Source organism: Prionailurus bengalensis, chromosome A3, assembly GCF_016509475.1.
Source record: "Prionailurus bengalensis isolate Pbe53 chromosome A3, Fcat_Pben_1.1_paternal_pri, whole genome shotgun sequence".
Classification (NCBI taxonomy): Eukaryota; Metazoa; Chordata; class Mammalia; order Carnivora; family Felidae; genus Prionailurus; species Prionailurus bengalensis.
The window spans coordinates 406,057-426,251 of record NC_057354.1 but is presented as its reverse complement, the minus strand read 5'-3'; the positions used below and the strand labels follow the sequence as shown (position 1 = coordinate 426,251).

Here is a 20,195-nt window from a genome sequence, read left to right as displayed (position 1 = left end):
TTTTATTTATTTTTGGGAGTGAGAGTACAAGCGAGGGAGGGGCAGAGGGAGGGGGACAGAAGATCTGAAGCGGGCTCTACGCTGACAGCAGCAAGCTTGATGTGGGGCTTGACTCATGTGAGGTCATGACCTGAGCCAGTGTCGGGCATCGCACCAACTGAGCCACCAAGCCACCCAGGCACCCCTCACGTTAGCTTTAATTGTAATAAGATTTGGCATCTCTTTGCATGCTTAGTGGCTATTTCTTTTTAAAAAATGCTTTTAATTGCAGTGTAGCTGACACACAATGTTACATTAATTTCAAGTGTGCTTCTTTATGTCCTTTCATGGCTTCACAGCTCATTTCTTTCTGTCACTGAGCACTGCTCGTTTTCTGGATCTATTTTATCCATCATCTACTGAAGGACATCTTGGTTGCGTCTAAGTTTTGGCAGTTTTTTTTGTTTTGTTTTGTTTTGTTTTAATTTTTTTTTAACGTTTATTTTTGAGACAGGGAGAGACACAGCATGAACAGGGGAGGGTCAGAGAGAGGGAGACACAGAATCCGAAGCAGGCTCCAGGCTCTGAGCTGTCAGCACAGAGCTCGACGCGGGGCTTGAACTCACGGACCGCGAGATCATGACCTGAGCCGAAGTCGGCCGCTTAACCGACTGAGCCACCCAGGCGCCCCAGTTTTGGCAGTTTTGAATAAAGCTGCTGTAAACGTTCGTGTGCAGTTTTGTGTGTGTGTACGTGTAATTTTTTAACTCTGGGTAAATACCAAAAAGTGTGACTATTGGATTATATGGTAAGAATATGTTTAGTTTTGTAAGAGACCAACGAACTGTCTCCCAAAGTGGCCGCACCGTTTGGCATGCCCGCCGGCAGCGAATGAGAGCTCCCGCCGCCCCACACCCTCACCGGCGTGTGGTGTCAGTGTTCTGGAAATTGCTCGTTCTAAGAGGTGTGTAGCAGTATCTTGTTTTCATTTGCATTTTTCTCTGGTGACATATGATGTGGAGCATCTTTTCATATTTATGTTTGTCATCTGTATATCTTTGGTGAAGGGTCTGTTAGGGTCTTTGGCCCAGTTTTTAATTGGATTCTTTTCAGATTATTGAGTTTCAATTGTTCTTTCTATGTTTTGGATACACGTCCTTTATCAGATTTGTCTTTTTGAGTATCTGTTCCCAGTCTGCGGCTTGTTTTTTTATTCCCTTGACAATGCCTTTTTATTAAATTTATTTTTAAAATTTACATCCAAGTTAGCATCTAGTGCAACAATGATTTCAGGACTAGATTCCTTAGTGCCCCTGACCCATTTAGCCCATCCCCCCTCCCATACCCCCCCGGTAACCCTCAGTTTGTTCTCCATATTTGTGAGTCTCTTCTGTTTTGTCCCCCTCCCTGTTTCTATATTATTTTTGTTTCCCTCCCTTATGTTCATCTGTTTTTTCTCTTAAAGTCCTCATGTGAGTGAAGTCATATGATTTTTGTCTTTCTCTGACTGATTTTGCTTAGCATAATACCCTCCAGTTCCATCCACGTAGTTGCGAATGGCAAGATTTCATTCTTTTTGATTGCCGAGTAATACTCCATTGCATATATACACCATGTCTTTATCCATTCATCCATTGATGGACATTTGGGCTCTTTCCATACTTGGGCTGTTGTCGATAGTGCTGCTATAAACATTAGGGTGCATTGTCCCTTAAAAATAGCACAGCTGTATCCCTTGGATAAATACCTAGTAGTGCAGTTGCTGGGTCGTAGGGTAGTTCTGTTTTTTATTTTTTCAGGAACCGCCACACTGTTTTCCAGAGTGGCTGCACCAGCTTGCATTCCCACCAGCAGTGCAAGAGAGATCCCCTTTCTCTGCATCCTCGCCAACATCTGTTGTTGCCTGAGTTGTTAACGTTAGTCATTCTGACAGGGGTGAGGTGGTATCTCATTGCGGTTTTGATTTGTATTTCCCTGGTGATGAATGACGTTGAGCATCTTCTCATGTGTCTGTTGGCCATCTGGATGTCTTCTTTGGAGAAGTGTCTGTTCATGTCTTTTGCCCATTTCTCCACTGGATTATTTGTGTTTTGGGTGTTGAGTTTGATAAGTTCTTTATAGGTTTTGGATACTAACTCTTTATCTGATATGTCATTTGCAATTGCAAATATCTTCTCCCATTCCTTCGGTTGCCGTTTAGTTTTGCTGATTGTTTCCTTCGCTGTGCAGAAGCTTTTCATTTTGATGAGGTCCCAGTAGTTCATTTTTGCTTTTGTTTCCCTTGCCTCCGGAGACGTGTTGAGTAAGAAGTTGCTGTGGCCAAGATCAAAGAGGTTTTTGCCTGCTTTCTCCTCGAGGATTCTGATGGCTTCATTTAGGTCTTTCATCCATTTAGAGTTTAGTTTTGTGTCTGGTGTAAGAAAGCGGTCCAGGTTCATTCTTCTGTATGTCGCTGTCCAGTTTTCCCAGCACCACTTGCTGAAGAGACTGTCTTTATTCCGTGGGATATTCTTTCCTGCTTTGTCAAAGATCAGTTGGCCATACGTTTGTGGGTCCATTTCTGGGTTCTCTATTCTGTTCCATTGATCTGAGTGTCTGTTTTTGTGCCAGACAATGCCTTTCACAGACAGAAATTTTTTAATATAAGGAAGTCTAATTTATCAGTTCTTTCATGGATGGTGCCTTTGGTGTTGTGTCTAAAAAGTCCTCACCAAGCCCCAGATCATCTACATTTTCTCCTATGCTACCATGTAAGAGTTTTATAGTTTCGTGTTTTCTATTTAGGTTTGTATTCCATTTTGAATTAATTTTTGTGAGGGGTATAGAGTCTGTGTCTAGATTCATTTCTTTGCATGTGGATGTCCAGTGGGTTTAGTGCCATTTGTTGAGGAGACTGTTCTTGCTCCTTTATGTTGCCTTTGCTCCTCTGTCAAAGATCAGTTGACTGTATTTCTGGGCTCTGTGCTCGCCCCCCACCCCCGCCCCAAAGTAAGCTCCACACCCGACATGTGGCTTGAACTCAACAGCCCTGAGATCAAGAGTCCCATGCTCTACGGACTGAACTAGCCCCCTGGGCCCTGTTCTCTACCACTGATCCATTTGTCCATGTTTTCGACAGTACACACTGTCTTGGTTACTGTGGCTTTGCAGTGAGTCTGAAAGTTGGGTAGTATCAGCCCTCTGACCTCTTTCTTCTGCTTCAATATTGTGTCGGCCACTGCAGGCCTTTGTCTTTCTACATAAGCATTAGAATCAATGTGTTGATACCCATGGAATAACTGGTTGGGATTTTGATTGCGATTGCATTGAATCTATAGATCAAGGTGGGAAGAACTAACTGATATCTTAATGATATTAAGTCTTTTTTTCAGGAACATGGAGAGTAGATGATACTTTTTTGTTTTGTTTTTTTAGAATTAAAAAAAATATATTTTTAGCTTTTTTTTTTTTTTTTTTTTTTTGAGAGAGAGAGAGGGCACAAGTGAGTGAGGGGCAGAGAGAAAGAGAAAGAGAGAGAAGTGGGGCTCACCTGAAGCGAGGCTCGTGCTCACCCCAAGCAGGGCTCGAGCTCAGGAACCATGAGAGCCAAAGTCAGAAGCTTAATAGACTGAGCCACCCAGGCACCCGATACTTTGTTTTTAATTTCAGATTCCTTTTGTTCACTGCTGATATATGGGAAAGTGATTGACTTTTGTATGCAACCTTGTATCCTACACCCTTGCTATAATTGCTTATTAGGTCTGGGGATTTTTATGTTGATTCTTTGGGTTTTCTACATACACAGTCATCTGCAAACAGAGCCTTATCTTTTCCATTCCAGTCTAGACCACTTTCCTCTTTCTCTTGTCTTGCTGAATTCACTTAGGACCCTCTGTCCACATTTCTTTTTTGTTGTTGTTGTTGTTGTTGTTACTGTTTATCATGGTAATTTTAAGGTGCACAGAGAGAATTGTATAATGAACTGCTATTTGCTAATTTAAGGAAAGTTATTGAAATAATCTTTTTACTTTATAATTTCTAGGTTTTACTCATTCATAGGTAGACCTTATGTTTAGCTAGGTTTTTTTCCCCTTGGGGCTTTTATGATTTTTTTTTTTTTATAACTCTGTTTTATATATATATGTGTGATCATCACAAACTGTTGTTTTGAATTAGTGTTGTTTTTCTACCTTTATAGTGTCCGTATTCACTGGTGGTCAGGATTGTGGGAGGGGTCCTGGGGCTTCTGGGTACTTTGTTTTGGCGTCTTTCACTCCCCTCCAGTTCCTGTTTGACTTGTCCTGCCTTGCAGGTGTCTGACTCAGTGAGTGGGCAGACTGTGGTTGACCCCAAAGGCTATCTGACGGATTTAAACTCCATGATTCCGACCCACGGAGGGGACATCAAGTGAGTGCTCTGTGGAACTGGTGGGAAGGAGTGGGACTCAGGTTGCCTAGAGTGTTTTAGATTTTATTTGAAAAGTATGCAGCCAAAATAGGACGTGGACATTCTAAAAAACGTGTGGTGAAATAGGTTGATGTTTATCTGTACGGTTAAGTATGTCGTGGATATGAAATATGTTACAAATAATATTCAAAATTGGTGGGCGTGCTGAACTAGAAGGCACCTTGCTAACTGTGTCCCACACGAGGACCCTCAAGCTCAGTGCCTGCCTGGCGCCTGGAGAGGTCTTACAGTCTTATAGCCTGTTTGCACGGGTGCTCCGCAGCCGTCTCAGAAGGGTGCTGGTCAGAGCTTTGAGCGGGTTTTGCCCCTTGGGACATCAGATTTGACAGTTCCTGCACTGGCGTCTTCGTTCTGGGCCTGGGCATCCCCTCGGCCTGACCCCGTGTGCCTTCTGACCCTTGCAGTGACATCAAGAAGGCACGGCTGCTCCTCAAGTCTGTGCGGGAGACAAACCCTCACCACCCACCAGCCTGGATTGCATCCGCCCGCCTGGAAGAAGTCACCGGGAAGCTGCAAGTAGCACGAAACCTCATTATGAAGGGGACGGAGATGTGCCCCAAGGTAAGGCGCGGGCTAGGGTTTTCCTGGAAGGCTGCACGATGCCAGCCGCGGAGGGACCCTCAGTGTCTGTAGCACGCGGGGCGTCTGTGAGAGGTAGACTTGAGGTAGAATGAACCTGCCTGCCTCTTGGTGTCGAGACTCCACACAGCTGGACAGGCCAGGGGGAGGAGGCAAAAAGTGTGAAAGGGCTTTTTCCTGCTTATTTTCACTTAGAGCTTAAGGCTCATCTGCGGTTAGTTTAATGGCAGGATAACCTTAACCAGACAGCTGAATTGGTCAGCTTTTCCACCCCACCTAATATAAGAGGCATAAAGATGAATTCTCACTCTTAGGAGACTATTCCAGTACTTTTTTGGTTTTATTTTTATTATTTATTTATTTATTTAATGAACGGGGGAGGGGCAGAGAGAGAGGGAGACACAGAATCGGAAACAGGCTCCAGGCTCTGAGCCATCAGCCCAGAGCCCGACGCGGGGCTCGAACTCATGGACCGCGAGATCGTGACCTGGCTGAAGTCGGGCGCTTAACCGACTGCGCCACCCAGGCGCCCCTCCAGTACTTTTTTGAGAGGTGGGGAGACTATACAAGCTTTAAAAAGTCCTTTGAGACCCTCTAACGCACCATACATTTATTGTGCAGATGGGGTGCCCTTGGCAGTGAAAGATACCCTCTCTGAACCCTTAACACAGGACATCAGGCATAAATTAGAACTTCCCAGGCAATCCCACAGCCACATGCTGATACGTCTCCATTTCGTCTGTCGATTGACTCATCATCCCAAAGGGCAGACTGTTCGTCTCTCATAGTGTTGTGTGTTTCCCTGACTTGGACACAGAGGTGCTGTAGCGACATTCCCAAGTGTTGGCATTACAGGGCCCCCGGTGCAGGCGTGTTTGAGACCAAGCTCACGGACTTAGGTTTGATTGTAAAACCTGGGGCCATGGGTCTGATGAGCCCAGCCCCTCCTGTTCCTGAGGCTTTCGGAGTCGCCTGCTGCTCTGCCTCAGCTTACTGCCTGCACGGACACTTCTGTTGTTTTGTTTTGCCTCACAGAGTGAAGATGTCTGGCTAGAAGCAGCCAGGCTGCAGCCTGGGGACACAGCCAAAGCTGTGGTGGCCCAAGCTGTCCGTCACCTCCCTCAGTCTGTCAGGATTTACATCAGAGCAGCGGAGCTGGAAACAGACATTCGCGCCAAGAAGCGGGTTCTTCGCAAAGGTGAGCCTCCCTGGGGCTGCCGTCACCAGCGGATGCATCTGGGGCTGTGACCCACGTGAGGCAGGCGTCACCTTCTCCACTCCTGGTGCCCGTGTTCTCGCTCGGAGAGCAGACTCTTCACTGCTTTGCTCAGGCTTTTGGTGGAAACGGTTAGGGAATGGGTGATGTTTTCAGGCCTTTTTCTGGGCTGGGTTGCCTCTGCTCTTGGACCCTCTTGGATCGGGGGGTAGTTTCCACTCTGGATGAGGCACTCGGGTTTATATCCCACACCTGCCTTTTCCCGTTGTGTGACCTCGAGCACGGTAAGCAGTCACGCTGTGGCCCAGGTTTTCCCATCTGTAAGAACAGTGCTCATTCGGAACCTGCTTCTTGGGGCTTGATGTGGTGGTGTCTGTGGGGGGCAAGCCGGGCCAGCCCAGGGCAGGCTTTGGGGTGCCCGTCTTCTCCACTGTCAGGAACCTGACGCTGTGACAGGTAGCGTGTCATGGTTTTAAGGCTGGACCAACTGGGTGGTCACAGCAGAGCTGTGTGTTAATGGGGTCCTTTCTGTCTCCTGAAACCCTTGCTGGGTCACGGGATAGCACCTGTCTTCTCGCCTGGTGCTTCAAGAAGGGTGGCATGTGCCATCGGCTCCTGTCACAGCGAATGGTTTGTATGGCGAGGAGGCTGTCCCCACCCGGGAGTCACTGCCCAGATGGAGCCTGTGTGGTGAACTGTTGTTGCAGAGCTCGCGTTAAGAGCCGTGTTTCTCCCTGCACAGCCTGTGAAGTGGATGCTGCTTCTGGTCTCTGTTCCAGAGCAGATACGCATGAGAGGGCTGGTCTGGAGTAAACCTGTGTCAGTGGCATAACTCTACTTGAATTGGTGGTGTGGGGAAAACGAGGTATGTTTTGTAGAATTGAGGGCAGTGTTCGGTGAGAGGTTCCCAGCTCTTGTTTTTAAGGTGGGTGTTTGAATGAGATGTTAAGAGGTGTGTGACCTCAGGCCATGCGAGTGTTCTCACACAGTTTCTGACTGTTTTGTTCTCTGTGTTTGATTGAGGCCGGGCAGAGTCCCCCTTGTGCCTGTGTGTATTCATGCGTGTTTTCCTCTCTTGGGTCTGGTTCTTGATTGCAGCCCTACGACCCGTTAAGTGCTCAGCCAGTCTTTTAAAATGAGGCCAGGAGCAGAAAGTTAGCACCTGTCTTGGTTTATAGAAATCAGCTTGTCTTTTTTTAGCCAGAAAATGAGTTCTTTAATGACAAACATATTAAACTGTGGGTAATTAGCATTATTTATTTAGGAAAGCTCTACTGAATCTCGCCTGCCACAACTCATGATGAATGGTCAAAATGTCTTTGTGGCCACTCCTTTTCACCACCACATTACCTGGATTCATTTCCATCTGGCTTCAGATTCGGAGAGGGGAGCGGGCATGGAGGTGGGGCCTGCAGAGCAGTGTTGACTGATGGCTTTTCCAAGCTGTGCTGGATCTCTAGAGCGATGGCTCTCCTGCCTCTGCTTCTCTCAGAGAGCTGTGCTAAGGTAGAAAGAACATGGAGTCCCCAAGCTGGCCTCTGCCCCTAGTCCCTGCTCTTGGTCCTGGCCTGCCCCTGGCCTCAGAGTATTTCCAAGAACAGCATTCTTTTTTCAGATGCCTGGGGCAGAGCTGGGTGCCGCTTCAGTTAGCTCTTGGTGAGAATCAAGGTGACAGCTACTTCCATCAGTGACTTAGGACACCTCTCCAGCCCTTAGTTGCTGGCATGGGAGCTCTGGGTCTCAGTTGAATGCAGCTGACCTCTTAGTCCGTTGTTGGGAGGATTTGAACTTGGAATGCTAGTCTGACACCTGAGTGACCTTGAGCGTGGTATTAGACCTTTGAGCTGGTGTCCTTGTCTGTATAAGGGCAACACGTGGGCCTGAGGCTAGGCCATTGGCTGCCTCCTGTCAACTCGGCTCACTATGATAGACGTGAAGGTCTATGTTACTCTGCGATTAATACAGTCATCAAAGTGGAGTTATTTTACCCTGAAACCGTATATTTTGGTGCACAAATCACGGCAGCCTCCAGCGGCAGTCACTGTCGGGTCACTGTGAGCAGAGGGATAGCACCTGAGTGTCCTCCCTGCAGGGCCATGGCTGGAGACCATGTTGGCCTCTGTGTGATCCCGTCTTCTGCTTGCGGGCGTGTCTATTCCAGGGTGCTCTTTTCCTACCTAGGCTGCCCCTTGTATACCGGCTGGCTGCAGCCTCTCAACATGGTAGCTGGCCTCTGGGAAGAGCTCTGGCAAGAGCCGAACCGGCCAGCAACAGCTGGCTTTAGCTTTAGCGCTCCGGGCTGCTGACGAGACCGCGGTGGAGGAGTTCCCACTGTCTTCCCCAAAAGTGGACACACACCAGCCCTGGGCGTCGTACCCATCTCTTGGTGAAGGTAACGACCCTGTGAGTTCAGTCCCACTGGAAAGTTCCAGATGCTAGAGACTGAATGACGAAGTTTACTTCCCCTGATCTGCAGTATAATGCAGAGAAGGGAAGCAGGGGCAAAGTAGCTAACGTGTGCCTGCAGGGGTGTACTTGCGTGTCCTCGTGTTTCTGGCTGGTCACTTGGCTGGAGGATAGGACTTTCTTCCTCCACTGCTTGTGCCCTCTGCTAGCACCTTACCTGGTCAGGGTCCTTTCCTGGACCGGGGACTCAAACTGTGAACTCCTGAAGTGGCTAGGTCCTCAGCGGTCTTGCTTTCTTGGGCTGCCACGCTTCCATTAACTAACTTTGGAAGTGGAAATCCTAAGCCAGGCCTTAGCACTCTCTGGGCTCTGGTCATGGGTTGTCCTTCCGCAGTACACAGTGCCACTCAGTCTCCCCTTGGGGGTGAGAGTTCCCCTCTCCAGCCAGGGCTGGTGCACTGGCCTCAGAGGGCTCATCTTTCAGTGTGGTAGAGCTGTGGCCCTGAGGCCTCCTGCAGAGTTCACAGGTGGGAACCAAGCTTTCCCAGTGGGTTGTGACCTGTAGTCTGGGGAGCTGCTTGGATGTCACTGCTTCTTCCTGGACCTGTGCGTTTTGGCTGCGTGAGAAGCACCCGTGTAGGCGGTTGCATCCCATGATGTTGAGGCCTGTTGCTTCGGGGTGTTTCTCCCAGCCACGTTCGAAATGCTCACTAGTGTCCCATTGTTCTGCTAGGCCTTTGCTGCAAATGATGGGGATGTGGTAAGGCCAAGGGATCCCGCAGTCTGAGCCCTTTGCTGCACGTTTTTCTCTGTGAAATCGGTTTCTTGAGTATGCGGTGGATGTGTGGTGCTGGAAGGGCTCTGTAGTCAGGGAAGGCACTTCCAACCCAGAGAGAACCAGTCCCTGCCGCTCCCAATGGAATGGGTCCAGGGTGTTGGCCCAATCCAGGGGCTGGCTAGGGAATGGTTCCGGGTGAGGGGACTCAGCTCAGCAGTGGGCATCGTCAAGCCACCCTTGGGAGGGATTCCGTGAACTCCGAATGGCCCTCTGTGATCCTGCTCCGTGGCGCTGGTACGCAGCCCCGTGGATTGGGTGGGGGCGGCACGTCCCCTGAAGAGGAGGCCTGCCAATTGCTTCTGCTGGTGAGGGAGGCTCAGCTCCATTGGCAGGGAGACCTGCCAGTTCATCTGCTGGTGATGAAACCTGGCTTCATCCGGGTGCCCCCAGAAGGCCCCGGTCTGTGCCCTGATTTCAGATGAAATCAGAGAGCTGCCTCAGAAGTGCTGTGCTTTCCTGGCTAGTGACCTGAGCTGTGCTGTTCTCCGTCAGCCCACCCCTGCCGGGGGCCTCCCGGAGGGCCTGGCCTCACCCTCCCCTAGTACTCACGCTGCAGGGCTCTGTGTTGGTCTGCCTTCTGATTTGGACTTTTTGGTAAATTGTGTATGAAGAAAGGGTTCTGTTGCTTAAACAGAGGTTTGGAAGTTTCTGGACTGCACAAAGTTGTAGCCTCTTCTGGGAGTCCGACCCCCTTCTCTGATGTCACTCCATATGCTGGCTGCCGTGGGCCACCAAAGGAGCCCACCTGCTGCAGAACCAGTCTGTCTGCGTCAGCGCACAGCGCTCCTCAGGGGCCAAGAAGGAGCCCACACCCAGCTGGCCCTCAGATGCACACCAGCCTGGGGAGATGTGTATCCCAGGGCCACTTCTCTTTTCTTTCCCCCGATTTCTGCACACTCACTCACGTGCGACCCGCCCGGCCAGCCCTTCGCACGTGGGTGATTGCCTTCTTGTGGTTCTTAACATTGGTTTTCAGGCCTGAGTGGGAGCAGAGATGGCACACAGCTCCCTGTGCCTCCCTCAGTTGTCTGCTGTGTCCTGGCCTTGCTTGCGATTGAAGATGTTCTGCCCTGGGCTTGGCTGTATCTGCCCCAGACTCGAGAGGACCCACATAAAGGGCTGCTCCGCGATCCTGGCCACCAAGGGAGGGATCTTTTGGCCCTGCTGGTGGCAGCGCTCTTTGTGACACAAGCATCCTGCTTCTGCTTCTGCTTTTCCGTGACCTGATTTCTTGCCTGACCTTTCTCAGCCCTTGAACATGTTCCAAACTCGGTTCGCTTGTGGAAGGCGGCCGTTGAACTGGAAGAGCCTGAAGATGCTAGAATCATGCTCAGCCGAGCTGTGGAGTGCTGCCCCACCAGCGTGGAGGTGAGTCTGGCAGGCTCTGCCTGAGTCCAAGTGCAGCGTCTGGAAGTGGCATCGGCTGAGCATCGAGCTGTGATTTCTGGGGCCGTAAGGCGGGGTGAAATCATACGAGGCCACCTCGTAACATGGCTGCTGGGCAGAATGGCCAGCCTGGCCGTGGTCACTCGTGCTCCTAATGGAAGTGCAGAATGGAATCTTAGCTCGCCTCCGGCCCCTACAGAGAATTCTGTTTTGAGCACTCTTTTGCAAGGGCCTGTCCTTCTTGTTCAGCTCAGAGTTTGTAAATGGGACCTGCACAGTGGAGGGTGGTAGAAAATACTAATGGCGTCTTTCTCTCAGCCCAGCATGAGAGGTTCGTTGCCTCAAACTAGTTGGGTTTCTTTAGTTTGAAACATTCTGGTTCACAGCATTCTGTGCAATGATTTTTAGTGTTGGTTTTATGATATCCAACATGTCCTTAATTATCCTAAGGGGTATTGTGAAATTCTGCAAGCAAAATTAATCTTCATTTATGTAAAAGTAAATAGAGCCCTACACATCTTTGGTGATGAAATGCTGCAGAATGAACAGCCAGGATGTGAGAACCCCAGAAGGCTGAACAGCCGGGTGTCCTTTGTGAAGTCCGCAGTCGCGTCCTGCTCATCTTCTGTGCCACACCTGGAATGAGTCGGGCACAGTGTGTACATTTAACTGGTGTTTGAAATGTTTGACTGAGAATCTGTCGACTTCTCGTGTTCACCAGAGTCACTAAATAAGTCAGAAGCAGAACTGCACGGTTAATCAGATCAGGTGAAAAATGTTGCTGTATATGTTCATGGGCCCTGTTTAAAGGATCCTTGAGAGCTGTTAGAAAGAAGTTTGTGCAAGTGCTGCGGCCTGTTAAGGTTGGCTCAACGTTTGACCTGGTGGGTTGCGCTGAATGCTGTCCTCTTGTTTGCTGGTGTTGTCTCCCCACAGCTCTGGCTTGCTCTGGCAAGGCTAGAGACCTATGAAAATGCCCGCAAGGTCTTAAATAAGGCCCGGGAGAACATCCCTACAGACCGGCACATCTGGATCACGGCTGCCAAGCTGGAGGAAGCCAATGGCAACACGCAGATGGTGGAGAAGATCATTGACCGAGCCATCACCTCGCTGCGGGCTAACGGTGTGGAGATCAACCGCGAACAATGGATCCAGGTGAGGTCAGCAGGTAGGACTCTCCTCCGTAAGCAGCTGTGTCTCGGTGTCTGCTTTAAACACGTACGTTGGGGGGCGTCTAGGTGGCTCAGGTCATGATCTCATGGTTCGTGAGTTCGAGCCCCGCGTCGGGCTCTGTGCTGACAGCTTAGAGCCTGTATCGGATCCTCTGAACCCCTCTCTCTCTGCCCCTCCCCTGCTCTCTCTCTCTTTCAAAAATAAATAAACATTAAAAAAATAAATACAAATAAAAATGCATGTTGGGGGGTGCCTGGGTGGCTTAGTCAGTCAAACCAAGGTCTGACTCTTGGTTTCTGCTCAGGTCATGATCTCATGGTTCGTGAGTTCAAGCCCTGCCTTGGGCTCTGTGGTGAAAGTGTGGAGCCTGTTTGGGATTTTCTTTCTCTCTCTCTCTGTCTCTCTCTCCCCCCACCTTGCCCCTCTCCCGCTTGCATGTGTTTTCTCTCTCTCTCAAAATAAATAAATAAACTTAAAAAAAAAACCACGTTGGAGTCTCTCATAGGGTAGGGGCTGGTGGATGCTAACTGAGGGTCGTCACGCTGGCAGGAAAGCAGGCATGTGTGGCTTTTCCTTAGTTTTTATAGAGTTGACACCCTGAAGGACACCTGTGGGTTGGATACTCTGAAGAACTTTCTGCACACGGACACTAGTGAATAGTACCACTTTTCGAGGAGAAATAATACGATGTAAAGAGAACGGTAGGCCTGGGGCTGGTGAAGTCTCTGAAGATCTTCTGACCCGGCTTCCAGGATGGGCGACCTCTCCTGCCTTCCACTTTCACCACGTGAGCTCTGTGGGCAAGGACTCCCCGTCTCCTGGGGGCCCTGCCTGTAGTGGAGTCAGCCTGGGGCGGGGAGTGCTTCTTGACCACCATCTGCTCCCCACCAAGGGCCCTATGCAGGCGGCCCTCTTGTTTCGCCTACTGCCCTTGGCATTAGAAGGTGGGAAGGTGGCCTCAGGCCTCCCGCCTCTTCCTTCTTGTGTTCCTGCTGCCACAGGTCTGCTTATAGGTCCAGTTGTCCGCCCGGGGGCCTCTCCCCTCCTGAGGAGGTGGCCTCGAGGGGTGCTGCCCTGTTCCCAGGGATCCCCTTTTGATCAGTACCTCTGCCCTGTGTGGGTGTCATGCCATGTGGCCTCTCTGTGTTTGGGCATTTTTTTTTTTTTCCTTTTTTTTTAAAATCCTGGCTGCAAGGTCTCACATGTCCCTCTAAAATTCAACCGTTGAGATTCAGCCCCTTTATTTCCTTGGTGTTTTTAGCCACGTTGTTACTTTTCGATGCCTCCTTCCTTTGTGGAGACCCGTGGAGACCCACGTTTCCAACTTGTGTCTTCTTCCTTCTGCCTGAAGGGCTGTAACAGTTTCTTATGTAAATTCTTCCAGTTTTTACGTGTCTGGAAACTGTATTTGATCTGTTTTTGAAAGCTGTTTTCCCTTGGTATAGAATTTAGGTTGACAATCTTGTTCCGCAGTACTTTCGAGATACAACTTTACTGTCTTCTCTTGTGTGTTATTTCCCATAAGGAATTTGTCATCTTTAGCTTTGTTTCTTCATACATATTATCTTCTCTTTCTTTTTAAAACAATTAATGACTTAAGTTTTTTTTAATGTTTGTTTGTTTTTGAGAGAGCGTGCACGTGCGCACGTGAGTGGGGGAGGGGGAGGGACAGCGAGAGAGGGAGACCCAGAATCTGAAGCAGACTCCAGGCTCTGAACTCTCCTCACAGAGCCTGATGTGGGGCTCAAACTTAGAAGCTGTGACCTAAGCTGAAGTCGGATGCTTAACCGACTGAGCCATCCAGGTGCCCCTGTTGTAGCTCTTACATTTAGATTTATGATCCATTTGAGTTCGTTTTTGGGTGTGGTGTGAGGGAAGGCTTTAACTTCATTCTCCACGTGCATGGCCAGTGGTCATCGGTGTAAGAGTTTATTTCTGAACTCAGTCCTAGTCCTTGGACTGTATGTCTTTATGCTAGCCCTGTGGTATTCGGATGGCTGTAGCTTTGTAGAAAGCTTTGAAATCAGGAAGTGACAAAGTGTCCTTTGTCGTCTACAAGATTATTTTAGGTGTGCTTGATTCTTTGTGTTTCCATATGAATTTTAGGATCAGCTTGTCAGTTCCTGCAAAAGAGAAACTTGGGGGGGGGGGCGCCTGGGTGGCTCAGTCGGTTAAGCGTCTGACTTCAGCTCAGATCATGATCTCGCAGTCCGTGAGTTCGAGCCCCGTGTCGGGCTCTGTGCTGACAGCTCGGAGCCTGGAGCCTGCTTCGGATTCTGTGTCTCCCTCTCTCTCTGCCCCTCCCCTGCTCATGCTCTGTCTCTCTCTCTCTCTCAAAAATAAATAAAAACATTAAAAAAAAAAATTAAAAAAAAATAAAAGAAACTTGGACCAGCTGGGATTTTGATAGGGATGTCATGGGACCGGCAGATTGCCTTGGGGACTGTTGGCATCCTGACAGTATTAAGTCTTCTGATCCATGAACATGGGGTGTCTTTGCATTGATTTAGGTCTTCAGCTTTTTCAGCAATGTCAGTGTACTAGTATTGCACTTTGTTTTATTCCAAATATGTTGTTATTTTTGATGCTATTGTAAGTGGAATTTTCGTGTCATTTTCAGGTGGTTCATTATTTGTGTATAGAAATACAGTAGACTTCTGAATATTGAGCTTGTGTGACCTTGCTGAAATCATTTATTAAATTGTAATAGATTTAATGGGTTCTGTAGGGTTTTCGGTATGCTAGATCATGCCATCTGCTTATACAATTTTACTTCTTTTTTTTCCCCCTTCTGGATACCTTTTATTTCTTGTCTAATTGCCCTGATTAGAACCTCTAGTGAAATGTTGACTAGAAGTGGGGAGAACCAACATCTTTGTCTTCCTTCTGATCTTAGGGGGAAGTATCTAGGTTTTCCTGTTGAGTGTGGTGTTAGCTCTGTAGCTCATTGGTGCCTTAGTTATATTTTAAAGAACTTTTCTTCTTTTCTTTCCATTTCGTTTTGGATAACTTGTATGGCTTTGTCCTCAAAGTTTGTTCTTCTGTAACATCTGATCTGCTGTTTATCTCATCTAGGGGATTTTCCACTTCAGATCTTGTAGTTTTCATTTCTGTGAATTTAATTTTGGTCTTTTAAAAATGTCTTTCGGGGTGCCTGGGTGGCTCAGTTGGTTGAGTGACCGACTTCGGGTCAGGTCATGATCTCGCGGTTTGTGAGTTCGAGCCCCGCATCGGGCTCTGTGCTGACAGCTCAGAGTCTGGAGCCTGCTTCGGATTCTGTGTCTCCCTCTCTCTGTGCCCCTCCCCCACTCACGCTCTGTCTCTCAGAAATAAAGAAACATTAAAAAAAAAATGTCTTTCACATCTGTACAACCTTTTTTTTTTTTTTTTTAAGAGAGAGTGTATATACGAGTGGAGGAGGGGCAGAGAGGGACAGAGAGAATCCCAAGCAGGCTCTACATTCAGTGCAGAGCCCAGTGCAGGGCTTGATCATGATCTGAGCTGAAAGCAAGAGTTGGACGCTCAACCAACAGAGCCACCCAGACACCCTTGTGCTGGTGTTTTGGACACACAGACTCAATATAACGACTGTTTTAGTGCCCTTGTCTCCTAACTCTGATGTCTTTGTCCATTTGGGATTAATTTTGATAGATTTGTTAATCCTCTCGTTACAAGTTGCATATTCTTATTTCTTTGCGTGGCTGGTAATGTTCAACTTGTTGCCAGATACCGTGAATTTCCCCTTGCTGGGTGCTGGGCAGTTTTGCATTCCTGTACGTCCCCTAGGCTTTCCTACTGGACCAGCTGGTGCTTTGGTCCTTTGGACCTTGCTTCAATGCTTTGCTAGGTTGGACCCCAGCAGTAGTGGTTTTGGGACAGTTCAGGGCTAATCCCCCTGTGGAGGTGAGACCTCTCTGTGCACTGTGCCCAGTGACCTGTGTCTCTTGGGGGTTTCCAGTCTGGCCATGGAAAGAGGCACTGTTCCTGGCCCCATGTGAGCTCTGAGGAGTGCTCGAACCATTGTGGATGGTTCTTTTCAAACACTCATGCTTTGTTTGGTGCTCAGTGAAGACCCCCAGGTGGCTCTCTGCAGAGCACATCGCCAGGGTTGTCTCTCCACTGCACTTGTCTTCTCTTGTGCTTGATCCTGTGTACTGTATGCTTCTTCATCTTCTAGGGCTCAGCACCGCCTCCTCCAGCGTTCCCACCTGGGTCCCCCTCCCTGTTCTGCGGCCTGGAAACTCTCCAGGCGGTGAGCTGGGCTAACATGGGGCTCCCCTTGACTGCTTCTGCGTCTCAGTCCTCACAGCCCTTTGTTACCCGTGTCCAGTGGCTTGACAACGGCTGCTTCACAGGTGTTGTCTGGATTTCTCGTTGTCTCAGGAGCGGGGGCAGGGGGGTTCCGGCTCAGTCAGCAGCTTCTCTGGCTCTCTGAGGGCTTTTTGGAGGCTGACTGTGCACCTGGCAGGCCTTACCTGCTCCAGCTCTCTGCCTTCTCGGTCTCCCTGGAGCCCCGTTTTGCACAGAGTGGAGGCGAGCGCCCTGTGCCCCCGGAAAAGCCCACGCACGTCAATTACCATTCCTAACCCCCCCCTTTTGAGGCACACTGGCTTGGCCACAGTGAGTCCCGTTTCTTCTGCCAGCCTGTGTTTCCATCTTGTCAGGAAGGATTACTGCAGGAGGGGATGGTAGGTGTCCTGTCTCCTTGCTGGTTCTCAGACCAGCTTCCTGTAAACCCTCCATTAAGACACTGGCTTTGTGCAGAAAAATACACAGCACGAGCTAGAAGTTTTTAAAATTTTCCTCAAAATTTGGGGCACCTGGGTGGCTCAGTCAGTTAAGCGTCAGACTCTTGATTTCAGCTCAGGTTTGTGTGTCGGAGCCCCGTGTTGGGCTCTGTGCTGGCCGCGTGGAGCCTGCTTGGGGTCCTCTCTCTCCCGTCTGCCCCTCTGCCCCTCCCCTGCTCATGCTCTTTCTCTCTTTCTCTCTCAAAAATAAGTAAACATTTAAAATTAAATAAGAAATAAGCTTTCCTCAAAATTTGTGTTTTGCTGCTATTTGCTTCTGTTTGAATGTGATGCAGGGATCTGAAAGCACACGAGTCTTGCCTGGTCTTTTTAAGCCTAGCACATAAAACGTGTCTTTGTGGTGTCCTGCGAAGCGTGTTACGGCTGAGGGGTTTTGCCCTCTGAGCAAAGTCACCATTTACTGAGCACCAGACTCTGCCGAACGGGTTTTCTCCTTGCCTTCTTACTTCCTACTTCCCCTTCTTTGTGGAACCCAGTCCCGGCCCTGACCCCGGGCCCCGCTGGACACCTCAGGAGCCTCTGCGACAGGCCTGGCTCCACCAGCCATGCCCTCGAACAGCGTCTGCATGTACTCACATGCTTTTCCTTTCGTCCTGCTGGTGCCACTTCCCCTCCTTTGCTGGTTCTCCTTCTCTCCTCTATTTTTTTTTTTTTAATTTTTTTTTAACGTTTTATTTATTTTTGAGACAGAGAGAGACAGAGCATGAACAGGGGAGGGTCAGCGAGAGGGAGACACAGAATCTAAAACAGGCTGCAGGCTCCGAGCTGTCGGCACAGAGCCCGACACGGGGCTCGAACTCATGGACCGCGAGATCATGACCTGAGCCGAAGTCGGCCGCTCAACCGACTGCGCCACCCAGGCGCCCCTCTCCTTCTCTCCTCTAAGTCCCTTGGTGGTTTGGCCCTCAGTCCCTTTCTGAGACTTGTCTGTGCTTCTGTGAGGGTCTCGTCTCACCACATTGCCAAGCAAGAATGGCACTTACAGGGCAGGAACCCCCAAATGTGGACTCTGCTCTGGGTGCTCCCCACATCCTGGATTGCACCCCTGCTGCCCTGCGTCCCCCAGCGACATGGGACAGTCCCAGGGCCTGATGTGTCCAGGATGCATCTCCTGGTTTGCCCACAAAACGTGCTAGTCCTCAGCCTTGCTCACCTCAGTATGAAGCACCACCATTTATGCCTCGTGAGTCACTGCTGACTCCCTTTTTCTCATACCCCTCGTCCGGCAAGCAGTTTGAGCCTGCCTTCCCATCTCTCCCTGGTCCGGGTGGCCTGCCTTGCCGTCTGTCCCTGGTCCGGGTGGCCTGTCTTGCCGTCTGTCCCTGGTCCGGGTGCACCTTGTCACCCAGTTGTGGCAGTCCTTGGCCAGACCACAGCTTCCCCCAGACATGGCAGTGTGTCCTGTTGTGTTTCCCTGCTAATGCTCCACACAGTGGTTAGGGCTGTCCTTTTAAAATGAGACTGATTATGTGACTCCTCCTCTAGTTTAAAAACCTCTGGTGCCTGCCTGCCCCACAGCTGTAAAACCCAGAGCTCTTGGTGTGGCCTGCAAGGCCCTGGGATCCAGTTGGAGTATTTCCTCCTTTTGTCCATTTTGAATCCTGAGTTCTAGACCAACAGATGCAAATGTTTGTCTTGGTTCTTACTACTTTGGAAGTGTGTTCCATGCAGAGCCTCGTGTGGCCACTGAGCTGTCTCCCACAGTGCTGTGCACACAGAGCTGCTTGTGCAGTGCTTGGGAGTGCATAGATGCAGCCTTGTTAAGTCCTTAGGTATTTGTCAAGCATTCATCTGCTGGGTGGAAAGGAGGGTTACCTTGCCGGGTGGGCTGCAGGAGGGCTCGATGGGCATCAGTGCCTTGGGTGCGCACCGACCTGCGGTGCAGGGGCTGTCCGTCCTCTTCATGTGGGCGTAGCGTGCCCCTGTCAGGCACCTGCAGCTCTGGACTGTAGTTTTGTGTCCCTCTTGCAGGATGCTGAGGAGTGTGACAAGGCTGGGAGTGTGGCCACCTGCCAGGCCGTCATGCGTGCTGTGATTGGCATTGGGATTGAGGAGGAAGATCGGAAGCACACCTGGATGGAAGATGCTGACAGTGTAAGTCCGGCTACGTGGGCCTGAAGCACCTGTGGGGAACTAGCTGCAGATGTGAAAGTCTTCTTGATCTGCTGATTTTTTAAAATGTATTTATTTTGAGAGAGAGCATGCGTGAGCTGGAGGGTCGGAGAGAGAGGAGAGAGAATCCCAGGCAGGCTCCATGCTGTCATCACAGAGCCCGACGTGGGGCTCGAACCCACAACTTGCAAGATCATGACCTGAGCCAAGATCAAGATTTTCAAGAGTCAGAGCCACCCAGGGGCCCCTGATCTGCTGACTTTCTTAAACATAGTTGTAGCTGTAAGGAGTACAGATTTCTCCTAACCCGGGTTTACCTGGAGAGCCACTCCTTGCAGACCTCCTGATCTGCAGTGCTCTGTGCTCTGTGTGGGCTGACTATGTGCTGTGGACCAGGAGCCAGCAGAGTGGGAGCCCACAGAGCTCTCTCAGCTGTTTTTTACCTCCCCACATCTACCCCCTGGGTTCTTTTATAAGTTGCACTTCAGAAGGCATTTTGTATACGAAGCTTTTGCCTACTTTGAAATTATTTCCTTGGAATCGGCTTCCAGAGAAGAGAGCATGGGGGTCAAAATCAGTATGTATTTTAGGTATTCAGTGCCTTAAAGGTGGCTCTCTCTTTTTTTTTTTTTTTTTTTTAAGCTTATTTTGAAATAATTTTAGATTTACAGATGTTGCAAACTGTATGAAGGCTTCTCATATGCCCTTCACCCAGATTCCTCCGAATTTGACCGTTTCACCACATTTGCCTTTCCCATTCCACTCACACGTGCACACGCATGCACACACACCCCTTACTGTTTCTTCTGAATAGTTGCGAGTAAATTGCAGAGGTCACGGCCCCTTTCCTCCAAGTACTGCAGCGTTTCTTTAAAAGACGATGTTTTCTTACACAGTCACAACATAGCTATCAAAATGAGGAAATAATGTTGACACGGTGCCATTATGTAATTTGCAGGCCAAATTCCACCAGTTGCCTCCCTAAGTGTCCCTTTCGCAGGAAGGAAAAACACAGCTGGTTCTGGTGCAGCAGCCGCCCCCGGTCACAGCCTCAGGTTTCCGTGGCCCTGATAGTCTAGAGAGGGCTTTGGTCTGTCGTCGTCTTTCAGGAGTCTGACTTCTGGCCCCCTGATTGACTTTGTGACTTTGTGGCCCCCTGATTTGGGTCTCCATGATGTGTCCCCACATTGGGGTTGGGGTTCTGCATCTTTGTGGGATGTTGTGTCCTGGCAGGCTGTGTTGGTAGGTGCCT

General features: G+C 49.5%; 1 protein-coding gene across 1 annotated transcript in view; it reads left to right on the top strand.

Moving 5' to 3' along the window:
• The window catches only part of PRPF6 (pre-mRNA processing factor 6), a 48,343-nt gene that overhangs the window by 13,804 nt on the left and 14,344 nt on the right, over nucleotides 1–20,195 (top strand). The window contains exons 7-12 of the mRNA XM_043553373.1: nucleotides 4,271–4,365; nucleotides 4,830–4,986; nucleotides 6,040–6,202; nucleotides 10,714–10,832; nucleotides 11,787–12,005; nucleotides 18,803–18,925. Coding sequence (XP_043409308.1) covers nucleotides 4,271–4,365; nucleotides 4,830–4,986; nucleotides 6,040–6,202; nucleotides 10,714–10,832; nucleotides 11,787–12,005; nucleotides 18,803–18,925 — 876 coding nt within the window. The remainder of the gene's footprint in view (nucleotides 1–4,270; nucleotides 4,366–4,829; nucleotides 4,987–6,039; nucleotides 6,203–10,713; nucleotides 10,833–11,786; nucleotides 12,006–18,802; nucleotides 18,926–20,195) is intronic.